The following is a 27319-nucleotide window of genomic DNA, read 5'->3' as shown; positions in this document are numbered from 1 at the left end:
GGCAGAGGAAGGAGAAAACTCATTGTTTGCATGATCTAAATTATTTATTTTTGGAGTTATTACATACAAAGTATGCAAACTGTAACATTTCTTCTGAATAGATGCAAAGTTTAACTTCCTATTCTAGGATAAAGCACCACAATTGTTTCTTCTGATGACAAAACTGTCCTGGCTCTGGCTTTTTTCACCTTGCAGTGTACCTGAGAAATTCATCAAGGGGCTGCAAACCAATTGAAATAAAATTTTAAAAAGGTCTGTAAACTGTATCAGAAACAGACTGAATGTGATTTTTATAGCTTTAATATACAATTTAAGACATGCTCTTGTCTTTATCAGTTCCTTACTTGCCACAGCTCCCATTTTGGCCACTGTAAGGTTCCAGTCTACCCCTGTAGATTGCAAAGGGTCCAGACATCTTTGTCCTACTGCAGTTTCTGACTTCTGTATATGTTCAGGTCTCTTGAACATCTACGAGTTTTACCAACCTGAGCTCAAGTTGGAACTACCTAAGGAATATGAAACTACGCAATGTCCTCCATTAACCTCAAGGGAGGTGATCCTTCTCCTCTACACAGCACTTGTGGGGCCATATCTAGAGTGCTGGGTCCAGTTCTGGGCTCCTCAGAACAAGAAAGATATGGACATACTGGAACTGGTTGTGTGAAGGGCCACAAAGATGATGAAGGGACCTATGAGGAATGGCTGAACCAGCTGGGACTGTTTTGCCTAGAGAGGGCTCAAGAGGATCTTATCATTGTGTATAAATACCTAAAGGAGGCACATAAAAAGAAGGAGCGAGGCTCTGGAAAGAGTCTGATGTTCAGCACAAAGTAAAGCACAGGAGGGTGCCTCTGACCATTAGATAACCTCTTTCACACTGAGGGTGACCAAGCACTGGCACAGATCACAAAGGGAGGTTGTGAGATCTCTCTCCTTGCGGTTATGCAAAAACCATCTTGACCTAGTTCTGGGCAACAAGGTCTAGGCTGTGAGACAGCCCTGCTTGAGCAGGAAGCAGGGTGGACAAGAGACCTCCACAGATCCTTTTCAACCTCAACAGTCCTGTGATTATCTGATTGAAATACTTCATTATATGTTCATACAGGAATATTTTTGCAGTAGGTCTGTCAACAATGAAGTTTCTTTATGTGGTGGTATTTTGATAGCTTTACCCTCGGTAAATTTTTCCCAAGTGAGTATATTTTCAGTACCCACTATCTGTGTTAAAATTAAAAGCTCATCCCCTGCTATACTTACAAAGGAACCACCATTCCCACATATGATAGCATGTGAAAAGTCATTTAAGCTGTGATTTAATGTAGCTATTAAGGAAATAAAAAGCTTACATCACTCATGTCTTTAATAGCATTTTCCATTTTTATAATACTTACTGCCAAACTAAAAAGAGCAGGATGTTCTTTTTATATAAAAATTTCTTATATCAAAACCACTTTGAATTCATTTCACATTACATGGGTCAAAAAAGCATTCAGCCTTTCCATGTGTAGACATGTCACTGAAATCAATTAGGCATGAAGAAGTGTCTAATGGCAGACTAATAATTCTGGCTTGACGTTGTATACAATATTATGATACAATATTATACTTTGAGATGTAAGATTTGAGATCATAGAAGAAAAAAACAGGTCTTACGATGGATATGTGTAGAGAGACATTTTATTGCAAAAAATAGCAAATGTCTTAAGAACACAAACCAGAGAGTTATTAAAAGCTTCATAGCAAAATATTCAGCCAACTCTGTTACAATATATAGGCTTGAGGTTCTAACAGTTAACACTATGCCTCAACTCACTGAGCAAGTAATGCTCCTGATACATAAACATTGCGCAATTGAAATACGGAGCTGAATATTTAAAAAAAAAAAAGAGAGAGAGGGTATTTTGTCCTTGATCTTTCATAATCAAAGTAATTGAGAAATTACAACATTTTAACAAGCTTGATTCTTTTTGGGAAAAGCCATTAAAAATAATTCCTGAGTATTTAGGGTAAGAGAATATATCAAATCCGACCAATTAAGACCAACATCCTGTTGGGTGAGCCTTGCAGCTTGAAGTGACATTCTCTAGCGTGGCTGTCATGGCAGGATCATGGCCTAAGCGGCTTAATGGAATACATGAAAACCTTCTAACATGCACATTCCAATTCTCCTTTTCTTTAGAAATAGCCTACAACTGTCAACTGTGAAGCTTGCTTTGCTGAGGAAAACACTGTTTTAAATGTCAATTCCTTTTGCAAAACCTTGTAATGCAAATTGACACAGCTATGCCTTCAGTGAACCATCACACCAGTAATTATGTGAAATATATAAACCAAAATTTAGGCTTTCATACTATGTTAGTATACATATTGAATTGTATGCTTTGTATCAGTATTTTGAACATAGAGATCTAGCTATTCAGCATCTTGTTATTGTAATGAGAGGCGGTATATTAATTTTCCATTATTGTCTTCAGATGCAAGTTAAAATATCATCTTATTATACACCATGTTTCTAAAATCCTGTTGGCATTCCTCAGCTTCCTATGATTTTAATTGAATCCTTCTATTTTGATTTTAAAACTGCTGCCAATCTAAACTGATTTACAGAATTAATCCCAGAAAAAAATTCAGATTTCTTACTTTATATATGCTTTTCCAGAATTACAGGATTAAATTACAATGGATGTAGAAAGATGATTGTACAAAGCATAGTTAATAATTCACAACACTGGTATTCAGCTTGATCAATTACAATGAACTCACAAAAATGGTTTTAATTATATCCACTCTTTTCTATCCACCCACCCCAGTATGTAAACAAGGTTCTCACAATGACAATGGCAAGACTGCAGTTGCTGAGATGTACTGCATGTGAAAGACAACACCTAGGAATAAAGGCCTGGATTTGACAATTCCAGTACATGCTCCTTCTCACTTCCCATTCTAGACTACAAGACTGCTACTTTCAGTCTCTCGCAGTCTTTAAATCAAGAGAACATACAGGTAAATTCAGCTTTTTTCCTAATGCACTCTCCTGGAGTAGAACTGGTGAAAAGTAACATGCTTATATAGAACAAAAGAGGTAATGACTTGGGAATAATTGGAATCAGTCGTAACAAAACTGTCCAAGCAATGGTAATGTACAGTATTGCAGCTGTATGTTACTAAGATAAGAAACTCTTGGTATTACAAAGATGAAGATCTCTGTTTGCACAAGCCAATTTTAATGGGCTATTAAGCATTTGGTTAAGAACAGGCTTGTACAGTCTCATTGAAAAGGAAACACTCGTCAAAATGCTTTTTTAAAAAATACCATATGACATCTTCTAAATTGCAATTTAAATATCAAAATCTTGTTTCAGAAGTTCCTCGCTTCAGGTTGTTACTCAAAAACTCATCATGTTCAAAACTCAAATTATTATGAGATCTTGATATCATGAGAAGCTTTTCCTTATTAGTAAAGTCTTTCTTGACTGCTGCTTGTGGCACAAGTAACCTATCCATCGGGTCCTCCTTGTTTTCTAGTTTCATATAGCCTTTACTGTTGCTCCGATCCAGTCTGGGCCAGCTGGGATGTTTCCTTTGTTCAGCTTGGACAGTGAGTGTAGACGGACCCCTGTCCAAGTCCAGGGACTTAGAATGTGAAGACAGAAGATGCAAAGATGTGTTGGAACCAAACTGTTTCCTGGCAGCACCAGGAGATAAAAGCTTTCCTGTGCTTGGTCCGACAGTCATAGAAGATTTGAACGGATCCGATGGAGTGTCCACAAAAGAATTGTGTCGTGGCAGCATGGAACCAGCCGGTCTGTAGGATTCATTGGTATCAGTTAGAGGAATGGCCAGAGAATCCATTGACAGATTTCTAGACTGACTCCTGGTGATCTCTGAGTCCTCAGTTATGTTGTCTACACTGGGTTCATCAATAACACAGTTATTCAGTTTAATTACTGGCAGTGTGAAAGCACTAATGGAAGAAGATACAATGGATTTTGTTTCACACTTTATAGAGTTAGTGTTTTTGTCATCTGAAGCCTTGCTGGGGTGAGGGTAAAGTCCAAAGACTGAACCAGACTGCTCAGCCAGCAGAGGTGGCAAGAGGCTACTAGTGGTCCTATCTTCATTTAGGGTAATCTCATCTTCTTCAGCAGAACTATCCATTCTAAGATTACTCTTGAAGCCAGAGAAAGGCGCAACCGTGTTCGCAGCCAGCCGTGACGCACAGGAGCTCCCGCCGTGCCGGAGTTCTCCTTCCCCCAACAAGCCAGTGAAGGCACCACTCAGCTGCTTTTGTTCCCTGATCCTCAGGGTGTGGATGTCTATTACAGTGGAGTATATGTCTCTCATGTGTATTATTTTTGTTTCCTTGTCACGGTTTTCATGCAGAATGGCATTCGCACAAATAAAAATGAAGATTCCAATGCCCATAGTGAAAGGGCCCAGCATTTTCATCTTATCCGAGTGCACATGCTGTTCAAAGAAGCGAAGTAAAATGCTTCCTTGGCTTCGCAGAGTCCGGGTTCCATTTAGAGATGGATTACCTTCAGATCCTAACAGCTGTTCCTTCTGGGGCCAGTATCCAAGGATGGCCATTGCAATTCCAAAGAATGCGATAAGCACTCCTAAAACAAGAAAGAATCCCGATGGAGAATAGAGACGGATTTTGCCCCTGACAATTACTACATCTGTCCTGGGCCGGCGTCTCACTGGTTTCTTCTCCTCAGGAACTGGTGCTCCGGCAAGATTTACATGTTGCTGAGATCTGGCAGAGTCTTGCCTTTTTAAGGCAGCCAGTCCTGTTATGACTCCTCCGGTTGCTATCATAGTTCTATGTTGTGCCCTGGAAAAAAAAAGAAGAAAAAGCAGAAATGTTGAGGCAAGCAAAGGTTGTCCCTACAAACATAAGTAGCATTTTGTTAATATGTAGGTATTTCTTGATAACTGAAACGCTCCTATGACTATAAAAAAGCTACTACTATAGTTCCAGTTGTGACAAAGTAGCAGTTTTGAGATTCACATGGTATCCTAAAAAAAATAATTTTCCAGAAGTCCTTTTTCACTGTAAATATAGATAATAAAGCTTCCATCAGTGACACAGAAAGTAAAGCTAGTGCTCTTAGTGGTGATATATCAGGACTAAAGATAAAATATTCAGAAGTCTTAACAGATAATTTGTCTGGACTGGTCTGCAGTAAAATCAATAATACCTTGTTGATAATTTTAGCACTTTAGCTACTAGTTCTTTTTAAAACTTCTGACACACAATGACTGTGAATACAGTTCATTCTACATTTCACCTTTAAGAGATCTTTCCTGATAGATTTCAGCATATATTTATACATATTTATTACAGCATTTAAATAAGCTTTTACTAAGTCTATTCAGATTTCCTGAGTCTCAGCTAGAGAATAATTTTTGCCTTCCCTAATACAGCTGATCTTCACATTTCTATTTTTCCTCCCTTGTTTGCTCCTCTTGGACTACAGGTGAAAAACCTCTGTTAAGTTTTATCAGACAAGAAATTTTAATAAAATTCAAATTGATAATTTCAAAATTTCTTAGCTTTATGAGGAAATTTTATTTCATTTTAGACTTACTTTGGTACCTGGTTGCCTATTACATGAGAAACATTAACCAGCATGGGTTTAAAAGAGAAAGTCATATTTGATAGTTTTTTATGAGCAAAAGTAACAAATAGAACAACACAGTTCAGGATAATTCTATTTTACAAGGCATCTTTGATTCAAAAATAGTTTCTGAGCTTAATCAATTAGTATTAGAATTAATGAGAGATGATATTATAGAGTAAAATTAGGATACTATAAGCTAGTTATGAAAAAATTATGTCCTCTTTAATAGTGTTATTATGCTCAGAGATAAAGAAAGGCTGACAGCCTGTTGCAGAGGAAAAGGCTCTGTGTCAAGTCTGGGGGCGGTTTAAGAAGCAAAACTGAAGTGGGACTGGGTGAACAAAGTGAGGTGCTGAAAAGCGGAGGTACAGCAAATTGGTGACTGCTTGCAATTTACAGGCAATGATTTTCATCAGATCTCTCAAACTTGTCATTTTGTTTGAAATTTTAGCAGTGCAGTCATGGGAAAAAAACTATTAGATCTCTTGTATTAGGAGAAACAGACAGACTCTGTTATGATACCACACTATCACAGATTTCCAACACTGCAAGCAGGTGTCACGTAAGCACATCTACAAACAGCAATCAGCCCATCCCACCCCATATGAACTTGATTATGCAATTAATATGGAATTTGAGATAGGTGGCCAACTGGAAGGAAATTGGAAACAGCAATTCAGATGACAGACAGAAAGACTAACAACCTGAACTCCCTCCTTGCACCCTCACTGTTAAAGGACAGAGGGCTTCCTCTCTTTCTGAGAAACCTTTCCTTTACAAAGGAAAGACTTGAAAAGGTCTAGGCTGCTAAGTATACTGCATTTTCTGAATTTTTGCAAGAGAAATTCATGACATTATTCCAAAAATTTCAGAAATTTCACTTGTACTCTCAGGTTTCATGTTCATAATCTCTCTGGGAATTCTCAGGCTTTGCAATTCATTTCCCTTTTTGATGCTACCTGGACAATTTCCATACTTCAGTGGAAATTAATGTCTTGAATGCTTCTTAAAAATACTCTTTTTCTAAGATAACAATTTTAAAATACTCCAAAGAAAGTTATTTGACACTGATAGTCTTTCAAACTTTCTCATGTGCTTACATGTTTACGGGCTTCTGCCAAAACAAAAGTTCATTATTCCGTAAAACAATGTTTTGAATATCTGTGGACAGAAATAAACAGGACTGAGTCATTATAAAAGATGTTGCATTTTTTCATGACTCAATTAAATGAAATTAGTTTTCTCTATGAAATAAATTAAGACAATTATGGCACATCTTTACTGAAATGAAAAATCACTTAGCTATAATCTAGTTTGTTCCATTAATCTTTTACAATTGCCAGACCTTTGTGGCGAACAAAGAGTTTCCATATTCATGTGGTATTTTACAGGCACACATGAACCCACTCTGTTCCTTCTCAAGGCTACCAAGGAAGCGCACAGGTACAGCAGTTAAGTGCTAAATTCACACTGTGCCTGTTGGCAGGATTTGTTATTTTGTGTACTGTTCTGGGCTTATCACAGCTACCTGAGTTGCACCAAAGGGTGAACAGAATAAGCTTACACCAACTTGCTAAATATTTTAAACATACCTCTAGCAAGAGCTCCCCTGTAACTGAAAATTAGAGCAAGTAAAAACATGCTTAAGAATTACATCTTGGGGTATGCTTCTGTAGAAAGTTCTCATTTGCAAATTTTGCAGAAATTGGGGAACCATATCTCAATTTCATTACTTGAAGGACAGAAATTGAGATTTCTAAAAGTGAGAGAGAAAGCAAGATCTCTCAAAGCACACAGCTGGCTTCCAAACCATTCTATGGTACTATGATTTCAGGGGAACATGTTCCTCTGTTCATTTAACCTGCATCAGAGATGGGGCTCAGGGGAGAAAAAGTCTGGCTGCCAAGATACAAGCATATTTTGTACATAGAAATTTTCATATTTCTTGAGTTCATATCAATATTATTATACTTTCTTTCATGGAAAAAATCACAATCAGGCTTATAAATAATAATTTGTAATAAGCCAATTTTGATCTCTTCTGCATCTAAAAAAATCAAGTGTTAAAATACATAATGGTATGAGATGGTTTCACTTCATGCTGACAGCTTTACCAAAACCAGCTACAATGAAGTGCATATTAAGATGAAAATCATATTTTAGAAAAATATTCTATTTACAATAGACATTGTAAATATATATGATTTATTCTGCAAATCTGTTTAGTTTTGTGACATACCATATGAGTGCTGCTCATTAAACACTGCTTCTCTTATTTAACTTAGTACAGTGAATATTTTTAGTTTTATCCTGAAGTCTGAATTCAAGGTTCTAAACAAGCAAAGACTTAGAAGACTTTTACTCAGAGGTAAATGAAGATTATGCTAAGAGCTCAGACAGCATCTCTTTGGTGGTACTGTGAATGATACATGTTGGCTCTTCAAGGAAACAAGTATTGGTAAAATGGATGTGGAATACAGAACAAAAAGAAAGGGACATGCCCGTAATTCATTTTATAAAACATAACCATCTCGCTGATACAAAAGCACCAGAGCTGCCAAGGTCCTTTTGAAGAACAAAGTGTTGAGCAGCTCTCTAACTTCATCACTGCTCAGTTTTGTTTTATCTTCAGTGAGAACATAGGGTCCAAAGGCCTGGACACCTTAGGGGTTTAGTCCTGAAAGAAGCAGTGGCCCACATTTACCTCTACATTGATCTTAACTTTTGCTTTATGCTGTTGTTACAGAGCAGCTCTGACACTAGCGCTGTCAGCCACTCAAAGATCATCCACGGAAAGCCCATCTCGGCAGAGATCCTGTGAAGCAGCTCCTGATCACTCTCACTCTCTTGGCATTATTTGCACAGAGAATGATTCAGGCTCTTGACAATTCACTTGTAACCTCTTCAATGACCACTAGCAAGATTTACCTTGGCCTTTCATCCAGGGCACAGGCTAAACACAGTCCTCTGCGTCTGGAGATGCTTTAAAAAAAAATCCAGCAACAGACAGAGCAAGAGGTAGCTACGTGCCCCTTTAGTATCAAGAAAGGATGGACCCTTAAGCAGAAACTACTGGTAACGAGCCATGCAGCAAGGACAGAGAAATGGAGACAAAGGGAAAGAGCTGCATAAATGTGGTGGGGACACCAGGTCCTCCGCAGAGGTGCTCTGTCACTGCCCTCCTGAACTGGATGGGGGAGAGAAAATATAACAAAAGGCCTGTGGATTGAGATCAGGACAGTTCACTCACCCATGGCCATCATGGGCAAAACAGCTTGAGAAAATTAGTTTATTACCAATCAAATCTGTGCAGGATGATCAAAAATAAAACAAAATCTTAAAAACACCTCCCCTCTCACACTTCTCCCTTCTTGGGCTCAGCTTCCCTCCCTGAATACTCCACCTCCTCCCCGCAGCAGTGCAGGGGGACAGGGGATGGGGGTTGCAGTCACGGGGTTGCAGTCACTTCAACATGTGTCATCTCTGCTGCTTCCTCCTCAGGGGGAGGACTCCTTGCACTCTCACTCTGTTCCACCGTATGGTCCTTCCCAAAGGATGCATTCCTTCAGGTACAGACTGCTCCACCATGGGACCACCAAGGGGTCACAAATCTTTGTCAGCAAAACTCCAGCATGGGCTCCTCTCTCCAAAGGACCATAGGTCCTGACAGGAGCCTGCTCCAGCATGGACTTCCCACAGGGTCACAGCCTCCTTTGGGTATCCACCTGCATCAGGTGGATCTCTGCTGCCCTGTGGACCTCCATGCGCTGCAGGGGAACATCCTGACTCGCTGTGGTCTTCACAGGATGCAGGGGAATCTCTCCTCTGGCACCTGAAGCACCTCCTCCCCCTCCTCCTTCACTCATCTTTGGGTCTGCAGGGCTTTTCGTCTCACATATTCTCAGTCCTCTGGCTGCAGTTGCCTTTTTTTTTCTTCCTTCCTAAATCTGTCATCCCAGAGGTGCTACCACCATTGCTCATGGGCTCAGCATTGGCCAGTGGCGTGTCCATCTTGGAGCCGACTGGCATGGCTATTGGACAAAGGGGAAGTTTCCAGAGGCTTCCCGCAGAAACCACCCCTGTAGCCCCCCACTACCAAAATTTGCCACACAAACCCAATACAGTAACATCTGCAAAAGTATGTGTAGGTAAGGAGCCGTGAGAGGGGCTGCTGCCCATCTAAGCAGAGAACAGCAGGGCCAGAGAAATAAATTAAAGCAGGAAGTTTGCAGACATGACACAAAATGGGTAATGATATAACAAGTGTCATGCTGGGATGTGGAGTGACATTGGCTTTTTCCTTATATTACACTGGCTACACAGGCCAAGGATGCCAGAGAGGCTGGAATGGATTCTCCTTTATCACCTCTCCACATGGGAAAAGGTTGTTCAGATGCTCAAGGAAAAGCCGTCACAAAGGAAACTTGGAAACGAGGGTAAAAACAGCTTTCACAAAACAGTATGCTGTGAGTAACCATGAGACTTGCATTTGCCAAGCAAAATATGAGATATTTTCCTAAAAAAGTCAGAAAGTCAAACAATTCAATCAGCAAAGAAATGGTAGATTCACCCTCTGACACAGAGGTAAGGCCTAGGTAAATTATCATAGACAAACTGTAGTTTAACACAGGTGGATGAGAATCCTTCTCTTCTACCAGGACATCAGGCTATCACTGATGATGGGACACAAATAGGGTGTATTTATGCCATTACCATTACTCATCTATCACTTGACTTGACAGACATATGACTGACTTACAGACATTCCTGCCAGCCTAGACAAAGGAAGAGAGAGGCAGGAGGCAGCTGACCTGGGGACTTGCTAGAGTAGCTGCAGAGCACAGAGCAACTGGCTGCAATGGATTTCATGGCATGTTCTAGCAGCTCCAACTAACTTCTCCTCACTCCCCTACTATTTATTTCTCTCTTTGACCTAAGAGACCACCACCTTAATACCCATCTTTCCTGCCTAATGACTAGCTTCACCACAACTGTACTGCTGCCAAGTAACTTTTTTTTCAGAGATTGTCTAACTATTAAAAATCTAATTAATCTCTCAGCAACTATTATCAACTCAACTTGCAGTAAGCTTTAAAGCTTGAGGCTTCTACTTTAAATGCCTGAAATCTAATGCCTTATCTAATTTGTTCAACTATTTTGGTACTATGTAAGTTATTACTTCTACCTACAAATTATTCTTTTGAATACATGCATAATAATTTGAATTATACAGAGATCTTACACTTAATTTTAAATTCTTCCCAGCAAAGATGGGAAGCAAACTAAAGATTACCACTATCTTTTTTCCTAATGTCTTATTCCAGATACATTTCAGTGTCTCTTACTACTTAAAATCTTTGCATGACAACCTCACTTGCATAAATATTTCTTTTTTTCTCATTTATTCTTTGAAAAATGACTGAAAATTATGTGAAATTATCAGAACTGTACATGCTATTTCCCTGTAGTTTATGTAAAGTTTTCTGAAAAGTTTAGTTCTTGTGTATCAGCAAAAAATTAAACGTTACTGCAATAAGAAGTAGTGTGTGACAGAATCTGATTTCTATTACTGTAGCATTTCCTATCCGACTATTTCAGCTTATTAGGAAATTTATTTCCCAACTAATGATAAATAAATGATTTGTTATCATTTAAGGGACTAAATTTCAAATTTTAACAAGAACACAAATTTTAATATCATGGAAAGTTTCTTTCACCTTTGATAAACCTAAAGTCCCAGAAATGAAGGAGGTGACAGACTGTTTACTCATAAAATATTTCTCATAATCAAGAATGCAAATGACAAAATCATAAGAGAAATTATGACATAACTGAGTAAACAAATCAATATTCAGCTGTATTTAACACATCTATACTTTTTCTTGATGAACAACGTATACATGTCAATATGCTATCTGTGCATAAAGGTTGTCATCCGGTACAATCTATTCTATTCCAAGGGTAAAAATATCCAACTTTATAGGCCCAGAGGGATTAATCATTCTGGTAGAGATAGTACAGCAATAGCCAAACAGACAGTAGTCCCACAAGAAGCAAAGAAAACCATCTCAAATTACATTTTTATTTAGCAGTAGTTTTTTATTTAGCAGAGTTTAACAAACAGCCCCCTCCAACTGCCCAGCACACAAGCGGGACCATCTTATGATGCTTTTCCCTCCTCTTACCCATTCATCAAAACATGACCTGGCTGAACAGATTAAAAGACAAAGCAAGCAAGCAAAAGTCATCTTTTGCATTCATGTTTATGGGGTATTTTAAGTGCACATTAACTGACAATAGGTGAGAAGAAATCATGTCAAAAAAAATCTCCGTGACTTCAGCTGATATTTCAAAGTCATGCCAGCAAAAGACAAGGATGTGACATTTAAAACATTAAAGCTTTGAAATTTCCAGCTGAATTCAACCCCTTTGGATTCAAATTCCCTTTAATGGTGTCTCTTCTAGGCTGTGAAGGGATAAACTTAGGGACTAATCACGCCCTTTTAACTTCTGGTTGCCCATCAGCTTGTGGTAGGCAGGCCAAATCATGCAAGCAGTTCCACAGCACAAAAAACCAACGGCAAGCTGCCCACAGGTCAGGCAAGGCAAGAGCACCAGGGTGTCCAAGGGGCAGCAGTAGGCAGAAAGTCCACTGCAGACATTAAAAGATGAAGTTCCCTAGATGTTGGTAGACCATGCAGCTGTATCAAACAGACTGTATTGGCTTTACAATAGTACCATATTAAACTAAAATCTTTGTAATCATAACTGAAAAATAAAAGCTTGCTATTAAGGACACATCTGACAGGAAATCTGAAGTCTGACAGTGATCCAGTTATTTTAAAAATCTAGATCTGGCAGTGGTTTTCAAATCTGCACTGCACTGGTTGAAGCAAGACCGCGGGGGCCCAGCAGTTACCTCTGCAGAATCTGTGAAAGACAACTAGGCATGGCACATCAGAATCTTCTCATTGTTCTACTCTACAAATTTGGGAACTCAAACAAACTAAGAAAGGAAAATGAATTTTTAAAAAACAAGTCCAGGCTTTAATGAGAGTTATGAGATCTCATTTTTATACATATTTCTATAACTATACTGTGCCATTTTGAAACACATGAAAAGATGTACCTCTCTATCAAAGTGACTTTGATGCAAATTTCAGTTGTGGCAGGTATTTGAAGGAGAGACGTTGAATCCACAGTGGATATATCAAACCTCTATTTGGACTCAAATTCATTCTGTTTCATTAGTAAATCTGGACCATGGCACTCCCAATCATGATCATTATGACAGTCCACTGCCTTGTATTAAAGCACAGCAAGGAAAGTATAAGTATGCCTGTGAGTAACCTAACTTCCTAACCTAGCTTTCCTCAAGCTGTTATGTATGCAGACTAAGTGTCTGCATAACAACTCAGTGGAAAGGTTATAAAATTACACCAAATCACAGCAATTACAAAAAGAAAGACTTGACCCTCCACTATTATTTGGAGGGAAAGAAATAAAATGCCAATCAAAAGAAAAAAATCCCATACCAAACCACCAAACTAGTCTAATAAAGTTATACTTAACTACTATTAAGTAATTTTCTCAACTGTACAAGGACCAGAAGTTACTTACAAAGATACAACTGATCAATACCCAAACCTTTACAGCGATTCAGTTTGTGTTGGTATTAATACAACCCTCTCCTTTGGTCCTTTGGAACCCTTTTTCTCTGCCTCAGGGGGAGAAGGTTCCTTCCTTTATCCAGTTTGCACCTCTTGTGTGTTTCATTGTCCCATGTCCTAACACCATCTGCTTGGCTCTGGCTTCTTGATCACCCCTCTGTAGGGTACTGGGGGTTGTTGCTTGGTCCTCCCAGAGCCGCCTCTTCTCCAGGGCCGAATCCGCCCCCTCTCAGCTCAGCCTGTTCTCAGGAGAAAGTTTCAGGTCCTGGCCTCCCTGGGGCCCCATGCTGAACTTGCTCCAGTCTGCAAACATCTTTCTTCACACTTTATTAATGTGAAACTCCTTTTTTTTTAAACCACCTGGGCTTTTATTTGGCTCTAAACTAACTTGAAATAATAAACCAATAACTAGGGAATTTGAACTTTAAAAATTGCAAACTTCGAAATACTGATAAATATAATTGTAGGGTAAGTGAGGATGCCTGTTACACAGATTTGGGGAGTGCTGTGACTCCATACTTTAAATCACAGTGAAAAAAATCCCTTTTGAATTACTTCATCACTTACCATATCTGCCACGTACATTAATCATTCCAACTATTATGCCAAGGTCAAATGTAAGGTGAACACCCAGCAATACTGCATAAAGAAGAATGCCTGAGCTGCTTATCCTCTTTGCTATTATTTCTCCTCCAGCCTGATCCTTTCATATACAGTAATTCTGTGCAAAATCAGCAACATTCAATATTGGCAGCATTACACAGAGCTCGTTAGCTACTCACAAAGGCACAGAACACACATCAAAGAGGGAAAGAAGGAACCTGAGTTTCTGTATTTTGTTTTCAAGATGTTGCTGTATGACTTGGCCTAGATTTGGTCTGCCAGCTTTTGCCTGGCCCAGTTGAACTCACTTTTAAATTTGTTCCATCCTCAACTATGTCTGCTGGCACACTGCAGTAGATCAGGTGTGAGTATAGAGAAATTTGTGGATTTTACCTATGTAAAACTCACAAAACATAAGGTTGCTGCCAGGTATCCTATGTCTAGAACAGCTTTCCAGTCATTATACGGTGAACCAAACAATTCTCAGGTCACAAAACACCTGTCTCACACAGCGTAAACCCACCTGCCTCACCACTGCCATGTCCGATGTCCTGAATTCCCAGCTGAATTCCCAGCTGTCCATCTCCCTCTAGCTGTACTATCTTAATTAAAGTCCTAGATGATGGACTAAAGAAACCCCAGATCTCAGGCACTGGATGTACTTATTTGTGGAATGCTTACATAACCTCTGTATCCACTGTATTAAATTATCAGCAAATTTAGAGCTGTAACTTGTTTTTGGAAGTGTGAACCTATAAATTCTTTACTTATGCACAAAAATTTCCACTTCCTATGCACAGATACATCACATCTTGTTCTAAAATCTATTACAGAACTACAGCAAAAAGCAACAAGGAGCTAAAAAAAGACAGAGAAACAAAAATGGCAAGTAGCTTTACAAGATTTAAAGAAAAGTTGTTCAAAATGCAATTGATTAATAGAGTTTTTGAATTTTCTTCCTAGAAGAAAAAATATCCACAGAATACGCACACAGGAAAATAAAAGCTGGATAATGAGGCTTTACTGTTGCTTTTATTTGCTTTCATTATCCAGTTTGTCAGAGTTTTTCTACTGATAAACAACTAGGGTTTTTTTAGCCTAAACTGAGCAAGGTGATAACTGCCCTTAATGACTGAAGTGACAAAATCTGTTCCCAAGCTATTTTAGCACTTTAGTTTGTGTAAACCCATTTTCTAGCAAAAATAGGTACTACAAATGGAAGCAGATATTGGCTATTTAGCCAAATACTTATAATTATTTTAGATACTTTTGTCCATTCAGGTTATTAGTGTTCATGTTCAGTAAACAGAAAACATGCTGCTTTATATATGTCTACAGGTGAGAGAAGTAGACTATTTTAAACCTTTTATGCCATGCAATCTGTCACTTTCAGTATCAACTGAAAGTAAATAATTTTATTGAAAATAATCACTTTATAAGCACAATATAATTTAAAACGTGTAAAAGAAGCATGTGGATATTTATGCATTTATTTTAGTTTGGGGTGGTTTTTTAGTTTTTATTTTTTAGACATTACCAATTATAAAAAGGAGCTTCTTTTAGAAGAAAGTGAAAATTTTGAGATAATACTATAGACTTTCAACCCTACAACTGAAATCCAAAATGCACAGAAGTAATCTAAATTCTGAAGCAAGCTCACACAATGCAAATCAGAGTATAGACCAGTTATCAACCACAAGTCATGAAATAAATGTTATAAAGATCTCTATTGTTTCTGAAAGACTGAATCTGTACAACCAGAGTAAAATATATGTTCTCTGTCATCTACTGCAAAGGAAAGGCATGACTAAACACTCCAGGGCTCAACATGCCAGATAAACTCAGTTTCCTAATAAAAAACAAACATGAAACAAGATTGGAAATGTTAGGAAATACCTTCATTTTCAAGAACTAGGATTGTTGGTTCTTCAATTCTTACACACAAAACTTTGAATAAGACAGTGACAGACACTTGGTGTGGAGGTAAAAGCACAGCAATGCTGGGGTGCCCTGGCTACCACTTATACTCACATATCATCCAGCTTAAGTAGCAATATGTTACTCTGATTTCATCAGAGGCAAAATCTCCAGCCTGGACACACACCTAATGTAGGATGCAAGCAGCTCTCAAGACCAAAGACCAAACAAATGTCCTTATCTGCACTACATGCTCAGTTAATCAAGTTAATTTGCAGGTTCTAACAACTGTAATTTCCCACTGCATACAAGTTCAGTGACTATAAGATCAAATAGTACCAGGTACAAAATCAAGTAGGTATTTCACAGAAGGCTTAAATAATACCCATATTAGATATGAAATAAAATCTATTTGCTCCACAGCTAAGATGTGTGAGCAACACTTTCCCCCTGACCTAGAAAATACTCCTGCTCTATAAAACATGCAAACTCAAAGGAGCAGGAGATAGCATGCTGTGTTTATTGTCAAAAGACACCTAGGACCAATTTTTTAAACATAAAAGAGTCTAACTCTGAAGAGTACTTAGGTATCTACACCGTGTAGTTTTATCAGAAGATCTCAGTGCGTGATAGAGGTACAGAAGTCATGTTAAGTGCCCAACTTAACAGAACTTAAGGACCAAGGACCTAAGACCAAAAAGTAACTATGAAAGCCACAGACGTAGCACTGCTACTTGTCCATTAAGCCTGGCAATGTAATTTTAAATTAGTGGCCAAGATACTTGTTTGGGAATTGAGGTGTCCCTAGTGCCAGGCCCCTCCACCAGCAGGAGACTATCTTCCATGTCATTAGTGAAGTCCATGCAAGGGGGTCTTTAGAAGAAGAACTGAAATTTGGGCTCCCTGAGCACCCCAGCCACAAGGTGTGAGTGTTTATATGGCCAAGAGGAGCATTTGCCATGGCACAACTGTGGCCCTAAGCTATCATTACACTTACCTTGTCTGTCATTTCCTTCTGAAATCTCTTCTGAAAACACAGGTCAGCGTTAGGATGTCTTTTACACTGAGCCTTCATGCAAGTTAATCTGCTCTGCCAAGTGGCAACAAAAATCAGCCCCTCCTAAGGTTATTGTTGTTATAGCTAGCAAGGCCACAGTACCTGAGCTGTCACATTTAAAGACAGTTCCAGCATCTTAACACTAATTTTTGGTGATTCAGAGGTACAGGTGGACTCCTAGTTACAGCACCATTATATTCGTTCACAGGGGCAGAAAAATCAGTGTACGAGGTTTAGGTTATTCTATGCTAGCACACCAATTAGGCAATCACTATATCACAGCTATTATTAGGACATTAATAATGGAATGAAAATTTTCTTGGGTCTCAAGAATCCCACAAAAATAAGCAAACTGGTTAGTATGATGCTATTTCCAGTATGTCAACAATAGTTTCAAATGCTAGATGCAGAAAAGGGATAGTCAAGCACTATTTCATAGAGAATGGTAAGCATAGTTCAAAAATACTTCTAGTATCCCACACAGTCAAACTTTTTTGCCTATTTATGGATGACAGAGGAATAAATTATTATTAAATTAACAGTAAACCTCAATTATGTCTTCAACTGCAGACTAGAATGATCCTGCCAGACATCCACATGGGGGCATCAGTAGAACCTGTAAGCATCCACACTGATACTCAGCCTGTTGATGGGTAAATACAAGTTACAAAGTACACATAAGAGCAGAAAGTTTCAAGACGTAGATTAGTATTTTACACGTGTAAAAAAACAGAAACGTCAATATGAAGGCATTTCTGTTATGCAGATTATCCATCACAAACAATTTCTTCTGTACTTGTAATCAGCTCCATTATCACTTGCATTACAATAACCAATCTCTTTGTAGTACCCTAAACTAAGGAGGAACAGGAGGAACCCACTGGGAGCAAAGTAACCTATGAGTAGTGAGACACAAAGAGAAAGACATGCTGAAATACTGTGGGCCAAATTTATGGAACTGCATCTTAAGCTTTGGTAGCAGAATTCACTTATACAAGATACATGACTTGCACAGTAAATCCCTTTTTTCTTTTACCATCAACAATCTGTGAACATTATTGGGGGTTAAAGTCAAACAATTCCTTGGTAGTACATGAAGAAAGGCCAGCTAAACTGAGCAGAATAACTGCTACCTCCTTGCTTCTACTTGCTTCCAGAATGTCCAGGTGTTGCTCACACAGGGGACTTCACATCCAGCAACTTGTGATCCTTAAAAGGTCTGCCTCCCTCACCTCAGACAGCTACATTCCATACTGCTGCCCTACATTTCAAATATACAGTTTGTCCACAGGACCGAGTCCTCTGAAATATGGCAGAGTTGCTCTCACTTCATTTTACATCTAGGAATCAGTATATGCCCATTCTGCTATTTTGCAGAAAACCATCTCCCTCCAGTTGTTCCAGTTAGATTGAGTTCCTAACACAGAGCTTGTGGAACAGCAGGCTGCCAGGCCTCAGGAAAATTAGAATATTTCTAGCATATAGTAGTGCTAGCTAAAACGTGGTGTCCTAGTTAAAGACCTGTTAATAGATGCATTGCTGATAGCATGCTGGCTTATCTGGTGTGCTGTGCATTTGCAGTGCCCTCCATTTGTGAAGTCTATATATCCATGTTTTAACACATTTGACCTACCCTGTAATTGCCCATGCAATTTAAAACATGATCTCAGTTCGCTCCTGTGATCATGACAGATGTCAACACTGAGTGATACTAAGTAACAGCTTAATTTAGGAGGAAATGCAAACTATTATTAGCATGTATTGTAAGTTGCAATTTCTTCACAAAGCCTTGCAGTAATTTTTTTGCTCTTCAAGGTCCTCATTTACATTATTGCTATGTCCCCTCATGCCATTAATATTTTACTTACTTTGATTTAGCCGGGATATAGTCATTGTTAATTAAAGAGATAAATATCAGTTTACTTTAATGAATATTCTCCTGACTTACACAAAGCCAGCATAATGCTCAGAATCAAGCACTTACAAGTTAGGCACATTTAAACTAACATGAATGCATAACCACAATTATTTGAGGCACCTTGTTAAAAACTGTTGATCTGTGATACAAATATAGACAGCATAAACAACTAAGAGATGATTCCAACAAGAAGTTAGAAGTCCAGAAGACAGAAAATATAGTCAAGTTTTTCCAGTTAGTGTAAAATTTACATTTCTGGCTTTAGAATCTTCTCAGATAATCACAGAGCATTTGTAGCTATCAGTCAGTCTGGTATGTCTAAACAGCCAAATTTCTGAATGCATTGCTGAGGAGAAAATACAGTAAGGGTCAGTAAACTCAGCAGAGCACTGAATGACAACAGATACAGTATGGGTTACTCTTTTTTCTTTTAAGAAACTACTGCAAAACTACCAGCTCTGTGCAAGAAAAGCAGGATGAAGAAATTGGGAGAGGGAGATTAAGCTGAAAGTGTAGTTACAGGAAGCTGTCAGCAGTTCACCATAAAGTTTTCAGTTCAGAGTGTAGGAGGAAGAGTGAAATACAATGTTACCAGTTAATTACTTTTTCTGTAGAAGGCTAGCAACGTGTGGCAAATTACTTCAAATGGATTCATTTAGACAGTTAAAGCAACAAGTAAAAACAACACTAAAATTATCTGTGCATATTTGAAAGCATTCACTAAAATTCACAGAAAATATACAGAGCACTTTAAAAAAAATCTTTATTTATGACTCCTCTTTTCTCACAGTTGCGTTCAAAGGTCACAACTCAGTGCATGCTTTTCCTAGAGGAAATACGACAGCAATGCTAATGTAAGTATGGAGTAAGAGGCAGCATTAAAATACAACAGACATTATGGAACAGTTGGGACTGTCTGCATTAGTCCAGCCAGAGCATGCCTGAAGTGTAACCAGTGTCCAGCTTTGTGAGATACTGTCATAACGTGCTGATTCTGAAGACAGGGACTAATCTCTTTCACTTCCTTATGAAAGCCTCAAGGGCTTTGATTCTGCAGAAAAGATGCTTCCCAGAAAACCATGGGTAAAGTAAATGGGTTAGACAGCTGGATTAGTGTGTATATGTATATGTTTATATAAGAGTTCATTATGTGACTAAAATGTGAATCAAGTAATTACTACTTGTTCATGGCAATGAAAGTGCAGTAAGGCTTCAATAAGCCAGACACCTGATAAAGTAAAAGCACAGCTGTTATTTTTTTCTGAAACTGTGCCCAAGAATTAGCAGAGCAAATATCAAAAGGAAAAAGTTCTGTACAACTGAGCTCATGAACTGAGCCTGAAATAGTGGCTGATAGAGCTGCTAACATTGAGGACCACACAAAGTGAATAAAGAGGTAGAGAAGCATGCAGAAAGATGAACCAGATCATGCAACTATGCGCGAACAGCCTGGAACGTCAGAGATAGATAGAATGTAATTAAACCAAGGCAAACGCCAAAAAATTAAGATAACAAATGCAAACATACTAGGAAGCAAGGAAAAATCAAACCAACAAAGATACCTATGCAAGCAATGAAAAAACATGACAGATGATAATAAAATCAAAAGGAAAAGTAAAAAAAGCATCTGGTTATGAGAACTGTTTGATTTGTAGGAAATATGTAAGGTCTGTGGGAGTTAACTAGTCAGATACACTTGCAGCTTCTGGCAGATTTGGCAGCTGATCACATCCTCCAGGTTCAGCTGGAGGACAAGATTTTACAGAACAAGATTCTCCTTTTCCTTTCACATCACATCACTGTTCTTCCTCTATAGAAAGCATCAACCATCACCTGCCCAGAGGCCAAAATAATCACTTCACAGGTGCTTCATTTGGACTTCTCATTTAGGCTTCTAATTTACTGTTTAGTTTTCTTTATCCTAGGGCATCACTAAGACACCAGCAAGGAGCAAGAAGCCTTGCTGCAGTCCTCTCTGAAGTCATGGATTGCTCTATGCTCATTCAGTACAGCCAGCTAGCACAGCCGCCATCAGACAGTGGATCATAAGCCCCCCAGCCTCAGACACACCACCAGGCACCAGTGCCTGCACTGCCCTGAAACACATGCATGCGGCTTCTCAGGCTGCCTCGACATCCCAGGGTGTGGTTCTCAGAGAGGCACATCCCAATTGAGAGCATTCCAGATTCCTGCCAACTCTGATGCTTCTGCCTGTCAAACAACTGTGAATTTGAGAAAGGTTCAACACAAGCCTTTGGCAATTTTTCACAGCTGAGTTGATGAGTGGGTGAAAGAATGGGTCACAACAGAGGGCACTCACATCTCTGCTGTAGCCACTGAAAGCTAAATTCAGAAGATGCCAACCACATAATTTGAAATATAATTTCTGTACTGTCAGAAAACAGCACAGATCATTTGGTATTTTTGTTGTTGTTATTAATATTGGCAAATGTCTATTTGTTGCAATGTTTTATTCAGGATCTTTCAAGGATCCTGCTGCAAATTGCAATCATGAACACCCCCAGCACTTCAGATTGACTAAAAGCTGTGTCTAGATTTTTCATGTGGACAGTCCATCTCCATACAGTTCCAAGTCACATTTTCCAAGCTATGGAAAGATGCTTGTATAGTAGACCTCTATTACACGCTTACTGACATTTAGCAGCCTTGTGCCACTCAGACAGAAGGAGCCTTCCCCATCCTAGGAACAGCCAGTGACAATATGGACCTTGATGGCTTCCCATGCAATGGGAATCCATGCCTCTGCCATAACAGGAGCACAATATACAGCTCATCCCTGCCAGACATGCTGAAAGAAGGGAGACAATACTAGGAACTGCTTTATTTAAGCTGACTTAAGTCTCCAAACACAAACCCAGCTGCGGTGCACTCTTCCTAACTTTTCAGTTCATAATCAACATGTAGATCAAGAAATCTAGCCTGAAAAATCCCCATCTGAGCAGCAAAAAAATGTACCCATATTGCAGGAAGTTTGTGTGGGCAAATTATATGGAGCCAGGACCTTAGAAGACAAACCCAGATGTGTCAGCTTGCTCTGGCACTAGTGAGACCGATCCCTAAACCAGCCTGGAAGAAATCACTGCTTCTCCAGCTCTTAGGTCTTCCCAAAGAAGATTCCCTTGCATGAAGAAACTTTCTTGATAGAATATTTTCACTTACATTGAAATCATTATAGAAATATGAGTAAAGAGTATTTTTGTTATCACCAAAGATTCACAGAACATTTTGGGTTGAAGGGACCTTAAAGATCTTCTAGTTCCAACCCCCTTGCTGTGTTTAGGGAGACTTTCCAGTAGATCAGGGTGCTTAAAGCCCCATCCAACTTGGCCTTGAACACTTCCAGGGATGGTGAATCTATAACTTCTCTGAACAACCAGTTCCAGTGCCTCACCACCCTCAAAGTGAATAATTTCTTCCTTATATCTAATCTAAACTTATCCTTTCAGTTTAAAGCAATTTCCCCTTGGCCTATCACTACACGCCCTTATAAAAAGTCCCTTTCCTGCTCTTCTGTAGGCGCCGTTCAGGTACTGGAAGGTGCTATAAGGTCTCCCCAGAGCCTTCTCTTCTCTCAGCCTGCATTCATTGGAGAGGTGCTCCAACCCTCTGACCATCTTTTCAGCCTCCTCTGGACTCTCTCCAACAGGTCATTAATCATTAACAGATGTCAATGACATCATCATCATCTCCTGGTGCCATAAATACCCCATGTGATACTGCTCACAGAGGATCAGTATCTACAAGATTTTAATTTTCTTTTCATCTGAGGTATGATATAGATCATGCAACTCCTAAAGCAGGACCATGGTGTCACAAAAACTGCTTTCAGAGCTGCTGGGACATCCATGCCACTCTAAAAGCCACAAGTCCTGCAAGCTCTGAGAGTTGGCCAGAAGCTGAGCTGAAAAAATGTGCCATTTTTTCTAGCTTGAAACGTGCAATCCATGCATAATACAACAATTCATGCATTACACAGCACCATACTCCTTCTCTATTCTATTCTATTCTATTCCACCATTGTTACACTCATAAATAAGTATAGTGACACCTGTCCTCGGTAAGTGTCAAACAGCTTTAATTGCATCACATCACCATGTAGCACTTGTTCTGAAAAAACAGTACTGAAGGACACTGATGAAGTGCAGTACAGCCCACAGAATATTTGTATGAAACCTTCAATTTTCCAGCACTTCCTGATTATCTTCTGATTTGAGCTGTGTGTCCCAGCTGAGCATTAACATTGATTTTTTGATTTAATTACAGACACTCTGGCTTCGAGAGCTGTGACATGCTGAAATTCAAATGAATAGGGCATGCTCTGGCCTCCTAATACATGCTGTGCTGATTAATCCAATCCTGTTCTGATTTTCTGCAGTGCAGGATACGTTTATCCATTCCCCTTCCTTCACAATGAGTGCTGTTCACAATTTGCATCCCTGATTTACCACTGATTAACCATATGCCCCACATCAGCTTTGTGTACTTCACTGAAACTGTTATCACAGAAACCTGTTGCTGTAAAAGGAACAGGGGCAGTAAGAACAAGGCAAAGGGAGGGCAGACAGGAACCCCGCCTGTGTTTTGACAAAGGATTTACAGATTTAGATTTGTATAGGCTGCAATAGGCATATATTCTTCACAACATCTTCATTCTTATCCTTTTCTTTTGAGAGCACATGTGGTTGTATTACAGCTCAGTTGTTAAGAACCTTTTACTTCATGGACAAAGTAAGTACATTACATCCATCCAGTGCCAACTCATGGAAGGGGTAAGAAAGAGATGCTATTCTCAGCTAAAGAGTACTGACTCATGTTTCGTACTCTAAAATCACAACCAGACCCCAGCATACCAAAATCTACTCTTAGTCAATATTGCAACAAAGTCATGCTCAGGAACATAGCTATAAAAATGACATCAGGAGATTATCACTGGTAGAATTTAATCACTTCTTAAAGTTGAATATCCATTTCCTCCTTACAGAACAATTAATGCATAAAAAAGCTGAGGGCAAAATTTTGAAAAGTGATTCAGAACCTTTTTCAGAAATCACCTGGGAATCTTCATTCAAAATGGAAATTGAGTTCCCAAATTACTTATGAGTTTTTGAGAGTTTTACCCTTAGGGTGTGAAACTACAATTACAAAAAGGTTCCTCTTTAAGCATCTGAGTATTAGATCTTCTCAGATTCAATCTGTTAACTGGGCCATGGCTCTTTTTCTCTGACCCTACAACACTGTCTTCAAATTCCTATTTACTAATCACCAAGTAATTAAGTCATAACTGTTTCCCTAGGCAGCTGTTCCTTCCTCACTTCTGCTTTATTCTCCCCATATGTCAGCTTTATAAAGAATTGGATTTTAGACTTTCAGACAACCTTTTAGCTCATGAATTCCCACCTTTGCTGTCTGTAGATTTATAGGACTTTACTGCCTAACAGCTTTTGTTGATGCAAAAAGAAGAAAATCCATTTCAAACAAGAATACACAGGTCATACTGTTCACTTCCCTAATGTGTTTATAGGGATCACCCTGTCATTATTTTGGGACAAAATCTTTGCATTTTTCACTCTTTATTTCAACAGTCTAGTCTGCTTGGGGTCTTGAATCATACACAAAAAGCAGATTTAAAATATGTTAAATGATGTGTAAATTCAGTAGTTCCTCCTTTAAATTACAGTAGGCTTTATATAGCAAGGAGGTGTGTTAGTGTGTATAAAAAACAAGCCCATCAGCTCAGAAGGTGTTAGCAAAGTTACTATCAAAGATTTACCAGTCTTTTGCTGAAAGGATCTAATTATAAAGTCTTTCAATTTTGCTCTTTGAAAACATGCTTCCTTGTAGTTCACAGCCCACCTGTGAACTTTTGAAGAGCCTTCCTGTAGAAAATTACAGTGGAGGGGAAAAAAGAATAATATAAATCTACACAGAAAACATTTATTATAACATATCACTATCATATATAGGCAGCAGCAATAGTTTATTCAAAAGCTCTCTCTTGTCAGCTGCATATTTAATTTGTGGACTAAGCATCAAATGATCATCAAATGATTACACAAGTGCTACATTACTGAATATACCACACATTCAGGACTGATTTGCTTATACAAACAGAAAATAAACATATTAATAGTGTAAACAAATTATGTAAGACTTTTATCCCTAAACAGTCTGCCTTGCTGAAACACTGAAGCTGGCCCCTCGCCACAGTCCTCTTCATAGGAATCACTTCAATATTACATTTAATATTCAACTGCTCAGAAAACATTTTGTTCTTTCTCTACACAAAATCAAAAAGAAACCTATGCTTCGTATAGTGTCAACACTCAGAGTAACTTCTACAAATAGAGAATCATAGCGCATCCTGAGTTGGAAGAGACCCAATAATCATTGGCAAGAATCATTGAGTCCAGCTCCTGGCCCTACACCGGACACCCCAAGAGTCACACCATGGGCATGAGAGCATTGTCCAAACTCTTTGTGAACTCTGTCAGGCTTGGTGCCGCGACCACTTCCCTGGGGAGCCTGTTCCAGCACCCAACCATCCTCTGGGTGAAAAATCTTTTCTTAATACACAACCTAAACCTCCCCTGGCACAACTTCAGGCCATTCCCCTGGGTCCCGCCACTGGTCCTGAGAGGGAAGAGATCAGTGCCTGCCCTTCTGCTTCCCCTCATATGAGGATTTTGAAGCCCACAATGAGGTCTCTCATCAGTCTCCTCTTCTCCAGGCTGAACAAACCAAGTGACCTCAGCCACCCCTCATAAGGCTTCCCCAATTGAGTGAAGATGCTTCTTTGATTATTTTTAAAATATTCTCTCTTCAATGCTGTTCTTAAAGCCAATCTAAAATCTAGGGATTCATCTAGCTCTTATGAAATTCTCTTACTGCCACTCTAAATCCTGTTTCTCAGAGCCTTCTACTCCCAGCTGCTGTCAAGCAGCATGAATGGATGCCTGAAGAGCCCAAGTCAGTCTTATGTGGAGTGGTTTAGGGAGCTGAGGATTTTAGCCTGGAGAAAAGGAGGCTCAGGGGTGACCTCATCACTCTCTACAACTACCTGAAAGAAGGTTGTAGCATGGTGGGCACCAGCCTCTTCTCCCTGGTAACTAGTGGCAGAATGAGAGGAAAAGGCCTCAAGTTGCACCTGGGAAGGTTTACATTGGATATTAGGAAAAACTTCTGCACCAAGAGGGTTGTCAGACATTGGAACAAGACTACTCAGGGTAGTAGCCTCAGCTGAGTTACCAGCTCTGGAGGTATTTAAAAGATGTGAAGATGTGGCACTTAGGACATGGTTTACTGGTGGACTTGGCAGACTTATGTTAACAGTTGGACTGTTGGTTGGATGATCTTAAAGGTCTTCTCCAACCTAAACAATTCTATGATTCTATGACTGAAGAGTATCTGAAGATGTATATGTTAGACTGTAATCTCTATGGGACAGACATGCTGTGATCCATTGTTCTTTTCCAAGCTGGAGTGCAGGAGTTCACAACTGCTGCACAACAGGTTGTGTACATCTCTACCACTTACCTACTTGGCATTCTCTCAATTCAATAGCAAAACCCTAAATCAACTGAATTCTGAATAATTTTTAGTTAATGGGTGATTTTTAAGTGTTTTCTGTCACTAGATATATTTCAGAAATTAAAGCAAATGCTCGGTGAAGGTTGCTTTGACACTAATTAGTAAAATTCCTTGAAAATATGTAAAGCAAAACTTTTGTTTCAGTTCTAGTCATTAGACAAAAATGGTCTTATTGGAACCATCTTGAGGGACAGTTGCAAAACTGTGAGATCAGATTGTATATCGTACTCCTCAGGGGAACATTATTAAAACAAAAGAAAAACCTGCAGCCATGAGATTTAGATGGACTGTTTGTGCTAAGAATAAACACAGATGTCTTCCTGAGTCACTGCCTGGATCCAGGCATGCCAGATTAACAAAAATTAAATTCTCCTATCATTATAGACAAAACACAGATAAAGAACCTACTTCATACTCTTGTAAGCCAAATATCATATACTTAAGAGAATATCTGTTGCATAACAGCAGTAAATTTAATTAGCTTGTTTCAATAGTGAATTTAATTATATTGTTTATCTGTGAACATTTATGCAAAGATATATATCTTCACATTTGCATCTTGACATGACTAATGAAAACACATTGTTTTGTCTGCAACTAATTCATTTTCACTTAATATGGCAATGACTGATTAATTTCATTTTCTGGTGTGGAGGCCATCCTGGAATATAGTCAATGTTCCTTCAGAACCTCTGAACTTAATTATCTCCAAATAGAAGGCAGAGAAATGGATACAATTTTTCTCTCTCTTTTTCTCTTTTCTTTATCTCTGAAATTACCTGCTGTGTATCAGAAGATTTTTCAAAGATTTATGGCAAAGTAAATGCTACTCTTATTGGTGCCCAATTCTCAACAAAAACCTTGCATTAGTAAGGCAAGTAAAATTTGTTCTGGAAATGTCTGTTGGGATTACATTTAG

General features: G+C 38.9%; 1 protein-coding gene and 1 long non-coding RNA gene across 6 annotated transcripts in view; one reads left to right on the top strand and one right to left on the bottom strand.

The window, feature by feature from the left end:
• Positions 1-1659: 1659 nt before the first annotated feature.
• TMEM200A (transmembrane protein 200A) overlaps positions 1660-27319 on the bottom strand; it is a 52844-nt gene continuing 27184 nt past the window's right edge. For 4 of the 5 annotated variants that reach the window (XM_032101720.1, XM_032101718.1, XM_032101717.1 and 1 more), the window contains one exon: positions 1660-4837. In XM_032101720.1, coding sequence (XP_031957611.1) covers positions 3346-4821 — 1476 coding nt within the window. In that variant the 5' untranslated portion in view covers positions 4822-4837 and the 3' untranslated portion in view covers positions 1660-3345. Of the gene's footprint in view, positions 4838-6727; positions 9301-27319 lie in introns of those variants that run through there. The other variant, XM_032101716.1, reaches the window with a different exon arrangement.
• LOC116440690 lies at positions 9368-25684 on the top strand. Its single transcript, XR_004238733.1, has 3 exons — positions 9368-9379; positions 18986-18991; positions 25493-25684. It is a non-coding gene; the product is annotated as an uncharacterized LOC116440690 (long non-coding RNA).

This window comes from Corvus moneduloides, chromosome 3 (assembly GCF_009650955.1).
Source record: "Corvus moneduloides isolate bCorMon1 chromosome 3, bCorMon1.pri, whole genome shotgun sequence".
Taxonomy (NCBI): domain Eukaryota; kingdom Metazoa; phylum Chordata; class Aves; order Passeriformes; family Corvidae; genus Corvus; species Corvus moneduloides.
Note: the sequence above shows the minus strand (reverse complement) of the source record. Positions and strands in the feature narration are given on the sequence as shown.